At 42.9% G+C, this 22,231-nt stretch overlaps 1 protein-coding gene across 1 annotated transcript in view; it reads right to left on the bottom strand.

The window, feature by feature from the left end:
• Positions 1-902: 902 nt before the first annotated feature.
• The window catches only part of LOC146839112 (uncharacterized), a 33,242-nt gene continuing 11,913 nt past the window's right edge, over positions 903-22,231 (bottom strand). The window contains exon 2 of the mRNA XM_085603118.1: positions 903-6,158. Coding sequence (XP_085459244.1) covers positions 4,078-5,562 — 1,485 coding nt within the window. The 5' untranslated portion in view covers positions 5,563-6,158 and the 3' untranslated portion in view covers positions 903-4,077. The remainder of the gene's footprint in view (positions 6,159-22,231) is intronic.

Below are 22,231 nucleotides of genomic sequence, written 5' to 3'. Positions count from 1 at the left end.
AAAACTCCGCCCTGTGCCGCTATGTGATGTTTTTCAGAACTCTACGATCCATGCTGAGTGGGTAAAACTCAGTGAACTCTGCCAGCGGGGTGGAATTCGTCACCCACTCATATATGTTACAAGAAAGGAGCAGCAGGGGCAGCAAGCAAACCTGAGAAAAAGTATTGGAATATGTTTGCCAGTGTAAAATAATCACTTTGACGTAGAGTGAGAGCTGATATTCTCAGCAATGCGTGTTAACACCGGAGATGTTTGTGAAAGATCTTTACTTGCAAGAAGGCATCACTACAGTCCTCATACCCTTTTTTCTGAAGCAGCCGTGTCTCATAACAATGGTGGCAAACAGATAGGATCCCAGTCAGAAGGTGGACACTGATGCCACAGTCAGCAGCAAACAGATAGGATCCCAGTTAGAAGGTGGGAACTATGATGCAGCAGTCGATAGCAAACAAATAGGATCCCAGGTAGAAGGTGGATACTATGACGACACAGTCTGCAGCAAACAGGGTAGAAGGTGGACAGTATAACACTGCAGTTGGTAGCAAACCGATAGGATACCAGGTGACGCCGCAGTCAGCAACAAACAGATAGGATCCCAGGTAGAAGGTGGACAGCATTACTAGCAGCACGTCTCACTTCATGAACACAGAAGGAGAAAAGTTAGTACCATATTAAGCAAAGAATCTATTCTCATTCAGAAAGCAGGCACACTGGCGAGAATGGTCCCCTCTAATATCACTTGTGTCAGACTCCTGCTTAAAGCTGTCATGCTGTCCAGATTTGACCCATCTATTGCCAAATAAACTAGGCTACTTGCTGACATCGCAAATTATCTTTATAGTTTAGAGAACAAATCTCATTTACCATCTATTTCTACAAAATCAGCAGTGAAATACCATGGATTAAAATACGTTATTTTGCTTTATTACATTTTAAAAAACATAGATTTCATCTTAATATGTCAAATCTAATCATCATTGTGTACATTGGATAGCATCACGATTTCTTGTTACTGGATCCTATTTTAGTTCATGTTAATGTGAATGTAAGTTGGGTTTGATCCTGGTACACGTCTCTGTAGTGTGTTTTTAAAGGCTCTTTCATCTCCATTCATGGGCCGTGCTCGGATGTTTGGTTGTGCTTTATTAGCAGAGATTTAAAAGTGTCAGGATGCAAATGCTTTATGCCACTAATGGCCGTACAAGCCACTTATTCCTAAATATATAGAGTTCAGTTTAAAAATGGTTCCTGTTAACATAAAGTAAAGTGAGTTTGACCCTGGTACAGACCCCTGTAGTGTCTTATTTTTAAGGATGGGTGTACTGAAGACCAGTCATGTGTCTTATTCCTCACTGGCTGGGTGGTTGTAATGGTTGTCGATGGCAGGAAAAACTTCCTGAACTCAGCACTTCGTTAAAATGAACTCAGTGGAAGGCATTCGTTTCTACCATCTCCGGCTACTGTAGAGGTGTGCCCTTTCTTTCTTCTGATTTGCATATTATATTGGTGAAGTCCTTCCTCGAAGCAAGCCTAGGCTACGAGAACACTGCGTATTTGATGGCTGCAGCAACACAAAAGCGCATTTCAGATGATTTAGAATGCTGCGGTCTATCTTATTTGTGGTCTGAGGAAGCCCCAACTGCATAACAAAGTTTATTGCTTGCACACGAGGCAGCACATACCTTGTAAGTCCATTCAAACACTGGCAGAGATTATACAATGAGGGTTCCTTTTTGCATGTAAACACAAACCTGAATATCATTTGTGTCAAGACTCCGTATCGTTTGTGCTCCTTCTCTTCTGAATCCAGATTTCTTTTCCAGTGCCAAGGATCCAGAAATGTCTAGCAGGGAGTCGACAGTTCTGGATTCTAGCTCTTTAGAGCTGTAATTCTTTACTGCTCAAGATTAAATTTCTCCCTAGCTGTCAAGCTGTCAGAAACCGAATGAGAACTAAACTTTTCAACAGCCCTTTCTCCTATCAATAATTTTGCTATCATGCACCAGTTCTGTTCTTTCACAAGTGCAGATTTGGATGAATGATTCTCTGTAAAAAAGCAACTTTTAAAATACTAATTGTGAATCATTTACAATGTGGTAGGCCAGCAAATCTCCCAATGATCCAGCTCGATGTTGTACACCTTTGGGGAAAAGCCACTATGGCTCGTGCATTAAAAGATGCATGTGATGATGGAAATGATCATTGCTTCTAACGCATCATGGCTGGGAAGACATGTCTGGCACAGCCACAGGGTTCCTCATTGAGCCCCATCCTCTTCAATGTCTACATTGCTCCACTGGCCTTCATCGTATGGTCCCACTGCCTCATCGTTGTCTTATGTGCAGATGACATGAAACTCATACTCTCCCTCTCAGAAGAAACATCGATCACACAATCACCCATCCTCATGTGCATTTCCAACATAGCATAATGGATGAAAAGAAGCTCCCTCACGCTAAATGCTTACAATTACGAAGTGGTACTATCCGGCACGTACACCTCTCTCTGAACCCTGGCCAGGTAACCCAGCACCAGAGGCCCTACATCCATCCCAACCACGATGCCAGGAAATGGGTATCATAATCTGTAGCAAAATCTCCATGGCCAGCCAAGACAACACAGTAGAAGCTACATGCTTCCACACTGTCAAGATGCTCAGAAAAATATTCAAATGGATCTCACTAGACTGCAGCCGGAGTGTCAGACAAGCATTCTTCATCAGTAGACAAGACTACGGCAACACCCCCTACGTAGGTACAACTACCAAGCTCACCAACAAATGTCAAGCGGTTCAAAACACAGCGCCACTCATACTCAATCTCCATCCACGGACACACATCACCTCACTGACTCCCCATCTAGAAGTGCAGCACTTTCAATCTCCCCACATTCACCTACGAAGGCACGCCACATCTTAGTCCTTGCGTAGCTCAAGGACCACATTCACTTCCATACCCATAATAGGCAACTCAGATCGACTGGACGACTCCGCAACCACTTCCCCGCATCACCTCACTCCCAGATATGTCTTCTCCCACATCGCCCCCAGGACTGAAAGGAACTCCCCCTCCCCATCAGAGCCTGTTTTCTTCAATTGGGGACCTGGATTCCCTCCTGGGTGGTCAGCGTGTCTGGCAAATCCAGTTGGCATAACATACCCTAATTGAAAGCATCAAGCCTGAGAGTAAGAGCTCATATTTTCATACTTTCACTTCTGCTTTTGGACACTGTTCTCTAGATGCTGCCGCAGAACTATCAATGTTCCGCAAAATGACCTAACACCCGAAACAGCTATGAATTTCCACCAGTATGTGCTTGTTAAATTGGTTTTAGTGTGCTGGGTTTATGGGTTTGATCACTAATCCCTTAAACTAGCTTTCAAATTACCCTTTTTAGTCCAAGCATTGTTCACATTGTTGCTTTTACAGGCAGCATGATCAGGTGTACTTGGATGTTTTTCGTTCTAACTATACCTAAATAAATAAAAACAAACAATGGTTATTTTCTCTTAGTTCACATTGTGCTGGTCCCCCAGTGTGTTTTGCTGATATTTTGTATTTTTTTCCCTAGGTTTGAAGAAATGAACAATCTCTGAGAACAGACACTTTTATAATTTAACAAATATCTGTTTTTTCTTCTTTCCTACTAATCCAGTCTTTTATCACCTACTTTTTATAATCTGGTATTCGAAGATTCCATATAATTGTAATTTTATTATTTTGAGTAATTCTTTCATCTCAAAAGAACTGCACTTTTTCATTCCTGAGTATGTCCACTGACAGGATGTTGATGTACTTCAATGTTTGCGGATTTGCTGCACCTCTAGGATTACTTCTATGCGTGTTTCATTACGGTGAGTTTTTGCTTGTGGTATTCAAAGGATTATAGGGGTGATAATTAGAATAAAGCTCTTCCCTAGTTCAATGTACTTGAATGTTTTCCCTTGGGTGTGTTTGCTGAAGGCTTATGTAGTAGTGATGACTAACTAAAGCTCTTCACACATTCACTGCACTTGAATAGTTTTTCCTGTGTGCATACACGGGTGCCTTTGTAGGTGTGAAAATCATCAAATGCTCTTCAAATAGTGGCTGCACTTGAGTGGGTTTTCCTCTGTGTGTATTCACTGATGTCTTTGTAGGTTTGATAATCGACAAAAGGTCCTCTCACATTGACTGCACTTGGCTTTTCCTCTCCATGTGTTTGCTGATGATTCATTAATGCAGAGGATTTACTAAAACTACTTTCACATTCACCGCACCGATATGGTCTTTCCCCAGTGTGAGTTCTCTCATGCTGTTTTAGGTGTGATGATTGACTAAAGCTCTTCTCACATTCACTGCATTTGAATGGCTTTTCCCCAGTGTGCGTTCGCTGGTGATATCTTAATGTTGATAAGTCACCGAAACTACTTCCACATTCACTGCACTGATATGGTTTTTCCCCAGTGTGAGTTCTCTGATGCTGTTTTAGGTGTGCAGATTGACTAAAACTTTTCCCACATTCATTGCACTTGTATGGCTTTTCTCCTGTGTGCGTTCTCTGATGAATCCGGAGATTTGAGGAGTCCCTAAAACTACTTCCACATTCATTGCAATGGTATGGTTTTTCCCCTGTGTGTGTTCGCTGATGGCTTTGTAGGTGTGATAACTGACTAAAGCACTTCACACATTCACTGCACTTGAATGGCTTCTCCCCTGTGTGCGATCTCTGATGAATCTTTAGCTTTGAGGAATCCCTAAAACGACTTCTGCATTCATTGCAATGGTATGGTTTTTCCTCTGTGTGTGTTCGCTGATGATTTATTAATGTTGTGGATTCTCTAAAACTACAACCACAATCAGTGCATTTAAATGGTTTTTCCTGTGTGTGTGATCGCTGATGAATCCTGAGTTTTGCCGATTCAGTAAAACTACTACCACATTCATTGCAATGGTATGGTTTTTCCCCTGTGTGTATTCGTTGATGGCTTTGTAGGTGTGATAACTGACTAAAGCTCTTCAAACATTCAATGCATATGAAAGGTTTTTCTCCTGTGTGTATGCGCTGATGTTTCCTTAATGTTGACGATTGACTAAAACTACTTCCACATTCATTGCAATGATATGGCTTTTCTCCGGTGTGTGTTCTCTGATGCTGTTTAAGGGTTGACAACTTACTAAAACTCTTCTCACATTCATTGCACTTGAATGGTTTTTCCCCCGTGTGCATTCTCTGATGAATCCTTAGGTTTGAGGAGTCACTAAAACTACTTCCACATTCATTGCAATGGTAAGATTTTTCCCTTGTGTGTTTTTGTAAATGTCTTTGTAGGCCTGATAATTGAATGAAGCTCTTCACACATTCAGTGCAGTTGAATGATTTTTCATTTGTGTGCATTTGCTGACGGCACTTTAGTAGTGATGACAAACTAAAGCTTTCGCTGCAAGTGTATGATTCTTCTTTCTTTGGGTCAGGTATATATTTTTCTTCATCCCATGACTGCATTTCCGGATGGGCCAACATGGTTGATAAAGCACTTGCGTTAGTCTCACATTCCCTGCAAGTGTGTGATATTTCAGACATTTTCTTTCTGATTCAACAATAAAGTACAATTATCACTAAGTACCCTTCTTAGTGGGCGATTGTGTCTTTAGATTCAATAATGGTGTGGCATGCTTGTGGATAAAGATTAATCCTACTGGTCACAGTAAATTGGGAAAAAGTTTGTATTGTAGATAGCAGAACGTGTCTTTCCTGCACCCTTCAGTTGCCTGGCTCCACTCCATTGTGCTTTTCTCTGGTTGATGTCGTTTAGCTAGAAAGTGTTTACAGTTCACCTACAGCACTGAACGGTGGGTTGTTATAATTGTGGACAGCAAAGCATTGCTGTAACCACATCCTACAGATCCCATGATAAAATGCTGTTATTGGACTTGCTGTTGTTTGCCTTAATTCTCTAGAGTTCTTTTCTTCATCTTGTGGCGTGGAGATGCACAGTTCAGACTCTTACATCCACTGAATTGCCATGGACTGCTTCTTCCAGGATCCGTCAGTTTATGCTTGGGGTCCTCTGTCTCGGATGTGGAGGCTTTCATTAAGATTGGAGCTTATTTACTCTTTGCATATTTACAGCATTCTCTTCTTTATTCATAAACATTTTGTGCATTCAAGGCTTTTTTCTGTTGAATGTAAAGAAAGTTAAAATTACTTGAAAGAAAATGGAATTTGCATGCACAATATGTAACTGGCCATAAAAACATCTCTTCTATACCATTGTTGAAACTTATCAAGGTTATTTCACTATAAACAGATATTTAAATAAAAAGTTAATTGTCACCACATATTTATTTCAGAAAAGGTGTTGATTTACCAGTGTTCATAGAGTAAATGATTAAAGAAAGAACACTTGCGTAGCACTTGCATAATAGTTACAGCTCTATGTAGCTGCATAAAGTCAACATTTTGTTAAAACGAGAACAGCGCTTGGAGTAAGAGATGGACAGGAAGAGCCGAGGCAGCAGGATGCGCCTCACAGTGTTGTGGCATTCATCGAATATTTTTGTACATGGAGGTGCCTGGCTTCATTGCCTGCTCCTACCATATGCTGTGGGGCATCGGGTCACTGATACTTTTCCTTTTATGGTGTAACGCAGCGGGTCTGGAGACTGATCATGCAAGCCACTGAAGCTGAAAATGGTACGGATGAAATGATTTTGGCGAGCGGATAATCTATTTGAGGTTAAGCAATTGATACGGCCCAATGGTTGTGGAAGTCCAATGTGCTGATTAGTTGACAAAAATAAAACAAATGTATCCTTTGTGCTTAGCCAAGAATGGCAGATAAATTGAGCAGCATGAATAAATACAAGCTGGCAGGTCAGAGTTGTCCAAGGTAAATGGTGTTGTCAGAAGAGCAGATAAATCGATGGTGCCACAGTTGAGGGTGAAGTTGATGGATTTGTTACATGAGGGACGTGGTGCACTAGAGAGATGGGAACATTACATGGCATCGACACACATAGGAGAGGATGGAGGTGCGACGGAGGGCCCCGGCGCAGCACCATTTCACACACCTCGAGCGCAAGAGAGTTTACTAACTGAGCCCAATAACAGTAGTGGGGAGACAGCAGTGCAGGGTGGGAGGGGGAGGCCTAGTTACTTGTTGGGAGGGGGCGAGGGAGGAATTTTCTAGTATGTATGCCGAACCGATATCAGATCGCTGGTGTGAATGTTACAGTCAAACGAGTGAGGATGGGACCCAGCAGGGGCAACAACTGATGCATTTACCTGGTCGTGTCCTTTTTTTCTGTACATTGACACCCTGAAAGTGGGTACGATATATGACATGTAAAAGGCAATAACATTTGTTTAAAAAGAAAATGAGGGACATGGTGCACTAATGGTGCATGAATTTCACCATGCAGCATACAGGGCGCAAGCAGTTTGCACTTTAGCTTTCCATCTAACTTTATGGCATTCTTACAATGTTTCCGGGTAAGTTAATTTGTGGCACGTAGCACTAGTTTCCCTGTTGCCTGTGAAAACTGATCAAACTACAAGAGATAAAGCTGATGATAAGCTACACGATGAGTGGCCAAAGGCAGCACGCTCTCAGACGCTGAACGCATTGAGCAACACCATCCTGAAGAAAGGTGTGGAAATGTGGATTTTCCTGATCAGTTATGTCCCCTATCTTGGACCCCAACGGTTCTATATGCATGTTACAAGTACATGTATGTTCCCTCCAGTTCCAGTTTCTAAAGACGCAAACATATGTGTGTCTACCGTCGACATGTTCTCTGTCAGATCCGCCATCAATGGGCTGGATATTCGATTCCTAGGTATGAAAGGCCACCGACTTTATATGGCTAAGTTACTACATTTTTACAGTTCAGGCAAGTAGGCCCGATTCTGTCCTCAAAGCCTTTCCCTGCTCTCTGTCTCTGACAGCTTCAGCTTGAGCTCGCATCTGTATCCATGAACTTTGTCCTACTCCCTGTGCAGCTAACGGTGCCTGCCTCGGCCAGTTTTCGCATGCCTGCCAAGAAGATGTATTTCACCTTCGAATTATCTATTTTGCTCTTCAGCCGATGCATTCCTGTCTAGTGATTTAGGTAAACATTTCCTTTAGCTCACAAGCAAAGGACTCAGCCTTTCCGTCCTCCTGCAAGTGATTCATAGCCCTGTTGCCATGGAAAGTTTTCTGCCCCTCGCATCTCATATAGACACTTAGACGCTTGTACACGCACACACAGTTAGTATAGAATAGATTCTGTCCGAGAGTCCTTCCTTGTGGATAACATAGTTCTCCAAACATAGGATGGTAGATATGATTTGGGATTAGGTTGACGTGACCCCCCAGACTTCTCGTCTCCACATGTAGAGCTAAATGTCAAGTTCCCTTCACCCCCTAGTTGCACGTCAATTACACGTCATGCTGCTGCGCGCGCATCTATGCCAAGTATTATCTTATAGATCCACCTATGTCTGATAATCCTAACCAATCATGTTTCTTTTATTCCTTATTACGCCTAGTTTCGATTACGTACCTGTTTTGTCACTTTTCTTATCAAATGTTACGCCTTCTACATTCGTTTCATTGTAATGCACTTATTATAAAAATACATGTCTATCAATAAATTATTGTACTTCACTTCCTGAACCCTCGTGGTGACGGAACCTGAAGGCCGCGACTCGAGTCGGCCATTTTGAATGGAATAAAGCCCATTTAGAAAACCTCTTATACCACGGATTCTGCCTCTTGTTATTTTGAGCTATTTTACTTTATTTTAAGATTCCGTATGAAATTCAGTCCGGTATTTTATTTACCACATAATGGCGCCCGAACAGGGACACTTTCTCATCTCACGCGCCGGCGGTGCGTTGCAGGCCCGGTCTCCTGCCACAGCTGGACGGACCATAAACGCGTACCAGCAGGATTTCCTGTAAGCTCCCTCCGGTCAAGCGGGGGCGACTGAGGCTGCGATCAACCCAGACGAGGCGGTGAGAAGTGCGAAGTATCCCGACCAGAGCCTAGCTGAGAGAGCAAGATCCGAGGTATACAGAGGCCCACCAGGTTTTCCGGAATCCCGATGTCTAGAGGGTCCGCTGTCCGCAGTCATCGAGTCCTGTCCATTCTCTGAGGCCTTCCGTTTCAAGGAGCTACTCGGTGAGTACCATCGCCGGGGAGGCGTGTTGACGCGCACATAGGTTGTGCCGGTCAAGACGGATTTGGGTACACAAATCCGGTCTGCACTGTTTAGCAGTGTATATGTACTGTTTAGCAGTATATCAAGTATTCCGAAGTATTCAGTTATTGTCAAGAATTCAGCGTGGTGATTAGTTAGGCAGACTGTCATCATTGTCGATCATTGTTAAAATGTTTAATGTTTAATGTTTAAAGTAGTCAGAAATGTCTTGCATATTGTGGTATGAATGATTGTTCATTGTTCACCGTTCATTATTGTGTTTTTCGTATTAAGTAAGTTCAAGAGTAAGTATCAGATCAGTTGACAATATGCCGCTCTTCTCAAAGTTAAGACAGATTACTACTAGAAAGGGGGTGCTTGAAGAAGCAGTTCCTATTCCTCCTAGGGACACTCCAGGGCATTTTATGTACCATAAACATGGCTTAGATGCCATATTGTTTCTTGATCTATGGGTAGATTATACCAAGGGATTACCGGAAAGTCAGAGGTGGCCCATAGCGGGAACCTGGGATGCAGAGTGCATCATGAAAGTGGAGGAAGAGTTATGGAAAAGAAAGGTCAGACAGTCACAGAAAGACGCTGTTGAGTTATGGCGTAAAGAATCTCATAGACGAACAGAAAAAGCACGTAGACAAGAAGAGAGGAGTAAAGAAAGTTCAAATAAAGTTCAAGAAAATCTATTAATTGAGGAAGGTATCCGAGTGAAATCAGAACAAGTAAATAGACAAAGAAATGCTCTTATGAATGGTATGTATCCCCTACTAGCCGAAGGATTACCTAAGGCTGCTCCAGAGATACCAAAAGACTTGCCACCCCCATTATTTCCAATTAAGGTACATCCAAAAGGGCATCCCAGAACCGCAGAAGATGTTTTTTTTTCCTCATATCTAGATGACGCAGCTCCCGAGTATGCTAACGCCACACCACATAGACCGTCTGGCGGAGGAGTTCAACGTCAGGATCAGGTATCTGTCCCCGTGCAACAGCAAGTTCCGACACAAGCGTCGGCAAGCACATCTGTTTCCGCATCTGTCTCCGCAGTCGACTCTACAGAGGTATCGACACCCATAGTTGCTGTGTCACGTTCAACGAATCCATTCACACCCGACGCCCCAGATAGGGCCACGGGAGGTGCTAGCAGTACTTTTACACCACCCAGAATAAATAAACTTGTCTTTCAAGAGTCAGCACATTCACGTACACCAAAATTCGTAAATGAACGTACGCTTAAGGAACTCCTTGTTAATTGTAGATATGACCCCGTGGTCGGTAAAGAGGACGAAATGGTCCTGGCATCATTACGTATCAGACGAGCCGCAGAGTATTTAGCAAGGTTACCAGGAATGACTACGCATCTGGATAACATATATAATTTTGTTCAAACAGGACGAGATCCAGGATGTATTAACAGAGCTATGGAATTCCAGAAAGTAGAAATACAGGGGGAACTGTTACGTTTCCTCATAAACTGTGTGATCAGAAATCAAGATCGTCCGGGGGTAGACCCGAATGCAATGCTTATTCTTACAAGATGGAGTCAGAATATATCGGAAGGGAGACACGATAAACAAAATTGTATAATAGCCATGTGCCGAAAAATCCGTAAAGAAATAGAGCGTATTCATGAAGAAAGATTGGGAACAGACGAGTTTGAGCAAGATGAAGTGTCCGAATCAGGGAATTCCGCAAGACAGTCAGAAACCATAGCCTATGTAGGCAGAGGAAGATCCTGTGATAATACTAGATGTTTTTCTGATCCCATACACTCTGTATGTCCAAATAATAGCAGAACGTATCCGACGCCTGCAATAAATCTGAAATCTCCTGAACATTCGTTTCAAGCCGCAGATAAGATACTACGAGAACGAAGGGGTTACCACCTCCTCGATTCCATGGATGAGCAAGAATTAGCCAGATCAGCCGTTCACTGGATTGACAGTCCTGAAAAATACGGTGATGAGACCGTAGCACACACGTTTTTTTAATCTCAGTACAGATGAACAACGCTTAGCTGGAATCTATATGATTCAGCAACTCCTCATATTATATAAGAGCCAACATGCTGACCCTGGTCCTTTACCTGATATATTAACGGAACTACTCACAAACAGATGGAGAGGTTCTAGTAACAAGCTAATTAAAGAGATATTAGTGTCACGTAAACAGTATGTCCTTTTTGTAAATCCAGATTCTCTCTCGCTGCCCCGCAGAGAAAGAGCGCCGTACTATATGGATAGACAAAATCCCCTACGAGAAGTGCACCCAATAAAAGGCGAAGACAATGAGTTTCACCGTGTATTTGTTTACACACCCATATCAAAATTGGAATTATTAGAAATGAAAAAAGTAGTACCTAGTCATGACAAAGACCCAGCGGGTTTCCATCGAGAAATTAAAGACATGTTACTGATGGGAGAGTACACCTTTCCTGATATTATGACGATATTAAAGGTGCTTTTGCCTGCTGGCATTTATGAAAAACTGAAAGAAAAAGAGTGGGAAGTAGGAGACCAAAAGATAGACTGGACAGCATTAGCAGAGGAAGAAAGGGGCCGAACTGCAGGTTCAGGGCTCGGGGATAAAGTCAAACTGTTACCAGGTTTACTAGTACAGGTACTGCCACGTTTATTAACTACAAAAAAGGAAGATTGGGGTGCAATCACAGCCTGTAAACAAAAGCAAGATGAAGACACAAGCGATTATTATGCTCGATTTGAAAAATGTTTTGGTATAAATAGTGGTATAAAAGCAAGTAGTGACTCATATCCACATTTATTTGTGACAAAATTAGTGGAAAATGCATTGCCCCCAGTGAAGAATAGAATATTGAAATTCGAGAGTACCTGGCAAAGTAACACTCCGTCGCAAATGCTACAAATGTTACAGTATCATCACAATAGAATTAGGGATGAACAAGAACACGAGCATAGACGCATGAAGGATACAAAAATGAAAATGCTAGTTTCTCAGACAGTACCAGCAGATGGTCACAAAAGGGGTGTGACACATTCTGGTGATTCCGCAGTTCCTGTAAAAGGAACCTGCAATTACTGTAAACAACTAGGCCATTATGTACATGATTGTCCAGTCCTGAAACGTAATATAGCTACAGGTATTGCAAAAGAGAGACCACGATTAGTTAGACAAGATCAGAATGAACAAGGAACTATGCAGCATGGACAGTCCATGCCAGTTCAGCAACAGTCCATGCCAGCCTCACAGCAACCCATACAGTTTGTGCCAGCTGCACCACCGTTGCCTGCTACTGCCACACAAACCACAACACGACAAATGTATCAGACTGCACAGTATGAATACCCTGAGTATCAGCGTTACGCATGAACCAGCCTAGAGAGGGAAGTTGACTTACCGCTTATCGAGATTCCTGTAGATCAAGAAGGACCTTATGTACATAGTGAATTATTAGGTCAAAATAGAAAATTCTTACTCGATACAGGGGCAAGTCGAACAACCATAAAACGTAGCGAAGTTCCAGGGGCACCCCTCTCAGGCTCTCAAAATGTTTCCCTTGGTTTTTCGGGAAAACCTATTGTTAATGAAGTATCACAGCCTCTACCACTTACGATAGGACCTTTGACACGAACTACAGATTTACTGCTTACTAAATCATGCCCAGAAAATCTGTTAGGAATTAAAACTCTGAAAGCACTAGGAGCCATAATATGTTGTTCTCCGGAAGGAGTAAGGTTGTTTTTGCGTGATTTTAAAGGTCACTATGTGTCTAGAGATATGGATCCCCGACTACAGACTTTACCAGTACATCTATGGGCACAAGGCCCTACGGATGTTGGCTGCATGAACATTACACCCTATCGAGTTACATTGAAAGCAGGAGTGGTACTACCACGAATGCGACAATACAAGTTACCGCATGATGCTGTAGTGGCTTTGCTGAAAATCATTGATGAGCTGATTGTCCAGGGAGTAGTTGTAGAAACAGACTCAAATATATGTAATTCACCGATAATTCCGATTCTTAAACGAACTGATCCTACTGCCCCGCCAGTATACCGATTGGTCATTGATTTGCGTGAACTAAACAAGTGCATTGTGCCACAATTTCCTGTGGTCCCTGATATATCATCATTGTTAACAGCAATTGATTCCGAAGCAACATTCTTTACTGTAATTGATCTCAAGAATGCCTTTTTCAGCGTCCCAATAGATCCGGAAAGCCAATACTTGTTCGGATTCAGTTTAAATGGGCGCAGCTTTAAATTCTCACGCGCTCCCCAAGGATTCACAGAAAGCCCCAGCATCTACAGCCAAGCACTGAAACGAGAACTTGACAGTATCCACATGCCAGTCAATACTGCACTGCTTCAATATGTCGATGATCTGCTGATCACCGCAAGAAGCGAGCCAGAATGTGAAAAAGCTTCTCTGACAGTTTTACTTTTCCTAGCCGACAAGGGGCACAAGGTGTCCCCTTCTAAGCTGCAATTCTGTGTCCAGCGAGTTATTTATCTTGGTCACTCGCTGTCCAAGGAGGGAAGGCAGCTTACACCAGATCGCATCCAGTTAATTGCTAACATGTCAATACCCCAGACACAGAAGGAGGTGCGAGCTTTCATAGGCCTCACTTCATATTGTAGGCAGTGGATCCCTCAGTACGCATTTCTAGCAAAACCACTCATTCAGTTAACCACACAGGAGGCAGCCACATCGACTGTTCTCCCTTGGACTCAGGAACATACACAAGCTTTTGAAAGCCTAAAGGAAGCTTTATGTCAAGCACCTGTTTTAGCAACACCATGTTATAGCAAACATTTTACACTCTTTGTTACAGAACGCGAAGGTACTGCCTTGTCAGTACTCACTCAGGATCAAGCAGGATCACGCAAGCCATGTGCTTATTTTTCCAGTACATTAGATCCCGTAGCTCAGGCTTTGCCTGCATGCCTGAAATCAGTGGCAGCGACAGCTTTAGCAATCAGACAAAGCGATGCCATAGTATTAGGACACCCATTGACAGTACAAGTACCACATGCAGTAGAGGTTCTTGTGAACCGAACACAAACACAACACTTGACCATAGCAAGACTTACCGGTTATGAACTGACATTGTTTCAACCACACATAGAGATCCGACGGTGTAATACATTGAATCCTGCTACACTATTACCTGTAATTGGAACAGACCCACTAGCTCATGATTGTGTTGAAATCATTGAAATAAAGACGAAACCTAGACAAGATTTGACAGACGTTCCATTGTTAGATCCAGACCTGACGTTGTATGTAGACGGATCGTGCATGAGAACAAGTACAGGAGATTTAGTGGCCGCGTATGCAGTCACAACAGACACTGAAGTTATTGAGACAAATTGTATAGATACTTTGTCCGCCCAAGCAGCAGAACTTATTGCTATAACACAAGCCTGTATTCAAGCCATAAATAAGAAAGTTAATGTATACACTGACTCACGTTATGCATTCGGAGTTGTACACGACTTCGGCGTGCTGTGGCGAGAGAGAGGTTATTTAACCTCCCATGGTGCCCACATTCAGCACGGACCCCTCATTCATGCTTTATTAGACGCAATACATCTACCCACTGCTATATCGATTATGAAATGTAAAGCACACACGAAGGTTACTGATACCATTTCTCAAGGCAATGATTTAGCTGACAGAACAGCTAAACAGACTGCTCAGAATCGCACATTAGACATGACAAAGCCAATAGTTCAGACACCAACACAGTGTATGACAATTAAGGATCCCGCACTTGACGTAATTAACATACAGACACATGCCACAGCAGAAGAAATAAAGAAGTGGACTGAACTAGGAGGGATCCAGACAGATCAAGGATGGATGACGAAGGAGAAATCTGTATGGTTTCTCCCTGATTCCATGGTTCAAGCCATTATAGCTACAGTTCACAGTCCAGCACATTTAGGAGAGAAGGCTATGCTAGACAGCATTCAGCACATTTGGTTCAACAAACATTTACGAGCAGCAGCTAAACAAAAAGTTCGTACCTGTATGATATGTTGTCAGTTTAATCCAGGAAAGAGTGTTCCCGTAGAGCAGGGTGGATTTCAGCCTCCTGACCATCCTTTTGAAGTCCTCCAGATGGATTATATTCAGATGGAACGTTGTCGAGGATTCAAATATGTTCTCGTAGTTGTCTGCGCTCTCTCCCGTTGGACAGAGGCGTATCCCGTATCAGATTACACTGCCCCGACTACTGCCAAGCAGCTAGTTCGAGAATTCTTCCCACGGTACGGTTTACCACGTGTTGTATATTCAGATAACGGCCAGCCTTTCTCATCCGAATTAATGAAACATGTCTCACTTTTGTTGGGATATCAGTGGAAATTCCACTGTGTCCGACACCCCGAGGCAGCAGGTCTCGTGGAACGACATAATCAACTTTTAAAAATCAGATTGTCTAAAATATGTCAGGAAAAAGGTGTGGACTGGATAATAGCTTTGCCAGTTGCGCTATTTTACATGAGAATGGTAGCACACTCTCGAACAGGGCTATCCCCTTATGAGGTGATCTTTGGTAGACCACCGAATATGTGGGGGACGCCTATACCGCGTAAGATAACTGATGTTGACTGTAATATGCTGACAGATTACCTGGCTTCCTTGATGTCTGCACTACAATCTTGTCGTTCACAGGTAGTCGCAGCTTTTCCCGACAACACCGAGGTGAAACCTCATGATGTGATTCCCGGTGATTATGTCCTCGTCAGAAATTTTGATCGGAGAACCCAATTGGAGCCCAGGTGGAAACTTCCTAAGTTGGTCCTGCTGACGACCAGAACAGCTGTGAAGATCGAAGGGAAGAAGGGCTGGGTCCATTCCAGCCATATCAAAAAATTTCATGGACTTCCTCCTGACACAGACAGTACTCCCCGTGTGTCTTCCCCCATTGACTCAAAGCTACCTTTGGCTGAGGCCAGTAGCACCGAACTCTATAAACAGAAACTCAGGTCCAGATCTAAACTGTCGGACGATTTGATTGTTTAAGTCCTCTCCAAGGTGAAGCGGTTGAATCTGTCCCGACATGTATCCCTTAGGTCTGAATCATGTAGAGTCCAGAATCATAATGAAACGACATGCTTATTGTAAATCACTGCGTAGCCACTGTATTGTGACTTTATTAATTTTGTTTTCTTTGAGTTTTTTAATAGTTACTGCAAGTATATTGTTGCATGTGTATTATCCTGTTTCTAAACGTGCTTTCAATATAACTGATGAACATTCTTTTAGTGAATTACCCCCACATGAGTTGTCCTATAGACTTGCGCTGCGCAATAACACTTTCATTAGTATGTTACATCATTCCCATCAGACTAGTAATGCCACCAATTGTTGGGTGTGTGGCCGACTCCCTCCCTATCAGAATAATAAAGGAGTTCTGCCATTCTTTCCACATCCGTTCACACACAATGGCTCCTGTGGAGCATGGTTTAGTTTATTAAATTCCATAGACCCAGACACAGCAGTTTATCAACAACATTGGATATGGGGAAATCTGAATCTAGTTTTATTCAAAGTCTGTCACCCCAATAAGGAGGGTCACCCCAGTAGAACAGGAACTGATTTAGAAAATGAAGTGTATAAATTAGGTAATTTTACGCCTAATCTTATGATTTTGAATGTCAAATCCGAAGTTGAACTAATTCTGCCCACTATGTCAGTATTTCCAGTCAAGGGTGAATTATGTGTGAGAAAAGTTGGTTCCATACACATGGGCCATAGCAAATGCGTTACTACAGTAGAATATAGTGATCAAGGGAAATCTTCATTTAGAGCTTCTCGCCATTCTTACTTTATATGTGGTCAGACGGCATATATGCGTCTGCCTCTAGATTGGGATGGTACCTGTTACATAGCATTCCTTCTGCCACCTGTTTTCCTAGCTCCCCCTGATTATTATCGAAATGTTCATTTAGTACACAATAGAGAGCGAAGAGATCTCCCAGTTATCGATTATACTGAGACGGCATGGGACAAGTATGTAGATTTCAATAAAGGTATCTTTCCCTATATAGGTACAATATCAAATAGTAAGCTGATACGTAGACTCACCAAGACTCTTGAAGCTGTAGTAAACGAGACTATAGCCGCCCTAGGCAATCTGACAGAGGAACAATCAGTGATGAGAATTGTTGTTCTCCAGAATCGTCTTGTCCTTGACGTCATCCTGGCCGATAGGGGCGGAGCTTGCAGGGTCATCGGATCCAGCTGCTGCATATTCATACCAGAAAATTCGCCATCTGTATATAAAGCTATAACACGACTTCATAAGATTGTAAGCCAGATACACGAGAATCCAGGCACTTGGACGTGGTCCGGGTGGTTTTGGAGTGTGATATCAGCCTGGGGATGGAGAGTTCTATCCTTCCTAGGTATTGGCCTTCTTATGTTTTTCAGTTGTTGTCTATGTCTGCAATGTGGACCAGCGATTTGTGGTCTGTGCGCCACATCATGCATTCCATATCACAGTTCTCGTTCAGAATGCCGGAAGAAGAAGGAAGAAGAAATGATGCTCCATGAGCAAATCGATGGAATAATGAAGATTGATGTCTCTTGAAGGGCAAGAAGGGGACAAGGAGGGAATGTGGAAATGTGGATTTTCCTGATCAGTTATGTCCCCTATCTTGGACCCCAACGGTTCTATATGCATGTTACAAGTACATGTATGTTCCCTCCAGTTCCAGTTTCTAAAGACGCAAACATATGTGTGTCTACCGTCGACATGTTCTCTGTCAGATCCGCCATCAATGGGCTGGATATTCGATTCCTAGGTATGAAAGGCCACCGACTTTATATGGCTAAGTTACTACATTTTTACAGTTCAGGCAAGTAGGCCCGATTCTGTCCTCAAAGCCTTTCCCTGCTCTCTGTCTCTGACAGCTTCAGCTTGAGCTCGCATCTGTATCCATGAACTTTGTCCTACTCCCTGTGCAGCTAACGGTGCCTGCCTCGGCCAGTTTTCGCATGCCTGCCAAGAAGATGTATTTCACCTTCGAATTATCTATTTTGCTCTTCAGCCGATGCATTCCTGTCTAGTGATTTAGGTAAACATTTCCTTTAGCTCACAAGCAAAGGACTCAGCCTTTCCGTCCTCCTGCAAGTGATTCATAGCCCTGTTGCCATGGAAAGTTTTCTGCCCCTCGCATCTCATATAGACACTTAGACGCTTGTACACGCACACACAGTTAGTATAGAATAGATTCTGTCCGAGAGTCCTTCCTTGTGGATAACATAGTTCTCCAAACATAGGATGGTAGATATGATTTGGGATTAGGTTGACGTGACCCCCCAGACTTCTCGTCTCCACATGTAGAGCTAAATGTCAAGTTCCCTTCACCCCCTAGTTGCACGTCAATTACACGTCATGCTGCTGCGCGCGCATCTATGCCAAGTATTATCTTATAGATCCACCTATGTCTGATAATCCTAACCAATCATGTTTCTTTTATTCCTTATTACGCCTAGTTTCGATTACGTACCTGTTTTGTCACTTTTCTTATCAAATGTTACGCCTTCTACATTCGTTTCATTGTAATGCACTTATTATAAAAATACATGTCTATCAATAAATTATTGTACTTCACTTCCTGAACCCTCGTGGTGACGGAACCTGAAGGCCGCGACTCGAGTCGGCCATTTTGAATGGAATAAAGCCCATTTAGAAAACCTCTTATACCACGGATTCTGCCTCTTGTTATTTTGAGCTATTTTACTTTATTTTAAGATTCCGTATGAAATTCAGTCCGGTATTTTATTTACCACAAAGGTCAGACTTATTTTTTTCTTTAAAATTACCGATCTTTATACTCTAAACCCCAATAATTCCTTCCAGTTCTATATGTGTTTGTTTATGAAATATTTTATTGATTTTGATAAGAAAGGCCCGTGTTCCCCATAACAAGGGGCTTAGTTCCCCAGAATGTATTGATAATGCAATTATGAGGGTAAGCATGTACAGTAACTAAGCTGGTGGGTTGAAGAGAGTACTCCTGACTGAGTCAGCCCCGTGTAATGTCTTTGACAGAACTGGAGTACAACTGCCAGGGCCGTCTAAACATTAGTAGTTATCTACGGACTCAAAAGCATAATTTGCTGAAATGAGAATTGGCAGTGTCCATTTCTGTAGAGGCAGCATAGTGGGGAAAGGATCAGGGTGGGCAACTGATCCAGCAAAGCCTCAGTAAAAAGTGGGGACAGAGATGTATTTAGATACCTCTTTGATGGCCTACTGTGCGGATACAAAGGCCACATACAGAACAGACCAGTGACTTGGGACACAGCCAGGTAATTGGAAAATAACTGCTGAGATGCAAAGGACAATAACAGCTTCATGCCACAATCTGACCAATGGACAGTGGGGGGTTGTAAGAAAATCAGTGAAAACACCACACAAAATGATCCAACATCAGCTTATACAAATAAAGCTAAATGTAATAACTAAAGCATGACCAAAATGACAAAAATCTAATTAGTAGAACTGGAGCTTTTAATCGTTAAAGTTATTAGAGTAAATGGCGCCAAAAGAGTAAAGCACTAGCTGAAGCTATCTGGTCACAGCAGATCAGGACACAGTAACATGCTCAGGCTGACCACTATATAGTGTGTGTCGGCTACAGGGACCCAGTTATGCTTGCTGAACAGAGTACCTTAAATCCACTTTGCGGAGCATTGTGTGGATCCGTGTCAAACAGGAGTCGTGCAGCTGAGGCGGTGCATCGGTTCTGAGATGTGACGTGCCTGCAGTGTGAGGTCCTGATGCATCATCATCATCAATGATGGCTTGCAATGTGAAGTCCAAATCGGAGATGCGTTGTGCAGTTGGGGAGATGTATCAGTTCAGAGGAGCTGTGGGGCTGCAATGCGGAGTCCATCGCCGAGGCTGCCGTCACCGGGGGAAGTGAGGGCCTGTGCAGGGGATGTGTCAAACAGCGGCAGTTCTGATGCAGTCTTAGGCTTCGATGCAGTTCAGATCTATGTAGTGCGGTGATGGGTTGGCTCTGCTTGGGTTTGCACCGCACAGCAGAGATGTGTCGGTTCTCCTGGATCCACAGAGGCTAGCAGAGTACCTTAGGCCCACTTTGAAGTGTCCAAGACTTGGGTGACACCACTTGGCAGGAAAGACTCGCAGATGGCAGAGTCCAAGTGCAGATGCAAGGTTGTTGGAAGCCCGTTATGTCCCCGAGGCTTCAGAGGAGGAGGCCAGCCAACCAGCCATTGGATTCACTCTGGGTTCAAGTGATGCAGGTCCCGTCCTTCTTACCCAGGCAAGAGGGCAGTAGGCAACAGGTCTGCACAGCAATGCGGGAGTCCAGCAGAGAGGCAGGCCTTCAGCAACACAGCAGCCTTTCTTCCTGGAGCAGTATCCACAGGTCCAGAAGCGCACTGAAGGGGTGGTGTCAAAGGTGGTTCTTTTATACACAGTTATGCCTTTGAAGTGGGAAGAAGATTCAAGAGGCATGCCCTTGAAGTACACAGATGCCCTGTTTTTCCTACCATGGCTCCAGACTAAACTATAGGGAGTATGCAGACCTTTGTGTGGACACATGATACAGCCTATTCAGATGTAAGTGAGGCTGGGCCCAGCTGCTTCCTCCCATCCTACCAGTGATGACCGATCCAGTCACACCTACGCTCCCGTTGTTTGTGACTGTCTAGGAGGAATACAGAAAGCCCCACTGCCAACTTCACCCAGTCATGTGACCAGAGACAGGTTGCAGGCACCAAATGGCTAGGGCAAGAAAATTCAAACTTTTTAAAAGTGATATAGCTGTTCTGTTGGGTGTCGCAATTGCTTAGTGTGAAAAGATGGTGTCTAGAATATATCACCAATGTATGCAGATTAATATATGGTCTTGAAAATTAATTAAACAATATACACAACATAGATGGAGAGTGACCCTATATCAAACCAATATTCAACACCCCCCATGGTACAATCAATAAAAGAATATAGACAACACACAGCATAACTATTAAATATTTTGTATATTCCAAATTATACACTCAAATAATAGACATAATTTTCTTCATATATGGCGGTCATGGCCACACAAATATTGAACAACGTGACTGATGACACAAAAGTGCTTGACACAACACAATACAGACAAATACACATGAAACAAATATAGAAATGTCCATCCTTATTGTGTGAACTGGTTCAACATACACCCTATTTTATCATTCATTTCATTAAAGGATGGTTGACCACGATCATGGACCAATAAGATGCCGCTGACATTTCGACCATGGTGTGTTAGTGTATACAAATCACGGCAGGTCTTCCTCAGGACTAGTAAATTAAGGACAGCCTGTACGGGGAAACAAAGCCCAACGCAAAAAGGTGTGTGTTGTCCAATAAAATTAATTTTAAAACATAAGGAGGACTCCAAATCGACTCACCTAGCTGTAACCAGGTTATTTGGGAACGGGACTCCTCCAGGATAGGCTAGAGCCCACAGCAAGGCACAACCAGTATCCAGATTAATATCTTCCAACAAGGGAAATTATTCTAAAAAGCAGAGTTCCCTTTTGGATAAAATGTAATGTCATGAATACTTGGTGTATAATGCCCAAGGAAATGAGCCTGGGACATAGTGGGACATGATACGCTCACCGTTTGAGAGAGCAAGAAACCGCTGTTGCCGATATCTACTACACTGCAATATTTCCTACGTACGGGATAGTGGGCCCACTGGCCCTCACTGGGACCTAATCTGGGTACCGTTAGATCTCTGTTATCGTGATTTTAATACTGTTTTAAACAAAGTGGTGTTGTGCTCCTAATCAATAAAACACTTAATATGTAAATGTACCGTTGCTTGGGAATCCTTTATCCAAGTGCAAACAGTTTTCTGAAGATTTGCCAAAGATCACACACTGTAGCTAAGTTAAGCAATGTTAGAAGTTTGGTGCTCACATTTCACAGCTGTTAATCTAGCCAACAAATTACATCTTCACTAGCATGATGCATTGTATGCCAATACTAGGCCAACATCTGGAAAGTTTACCTCAGATATACA

This window comes from Triturus cristatus, chromosome 4_2, assembly GCF_964204655.1.
Source record: "Triturus cristatus chromosome 4_2, aTriCri1.1, whole genome shotgun sequence".
Lineage (NCBI taxonomy): Eukaryota > Metazoa > Chordata > Amphibia > Caudata > Salamandridae > Triturus > Triturus cristatus.
This window is presented reverse-complemented; position numbering and strand designations above follow the sequence as displayed.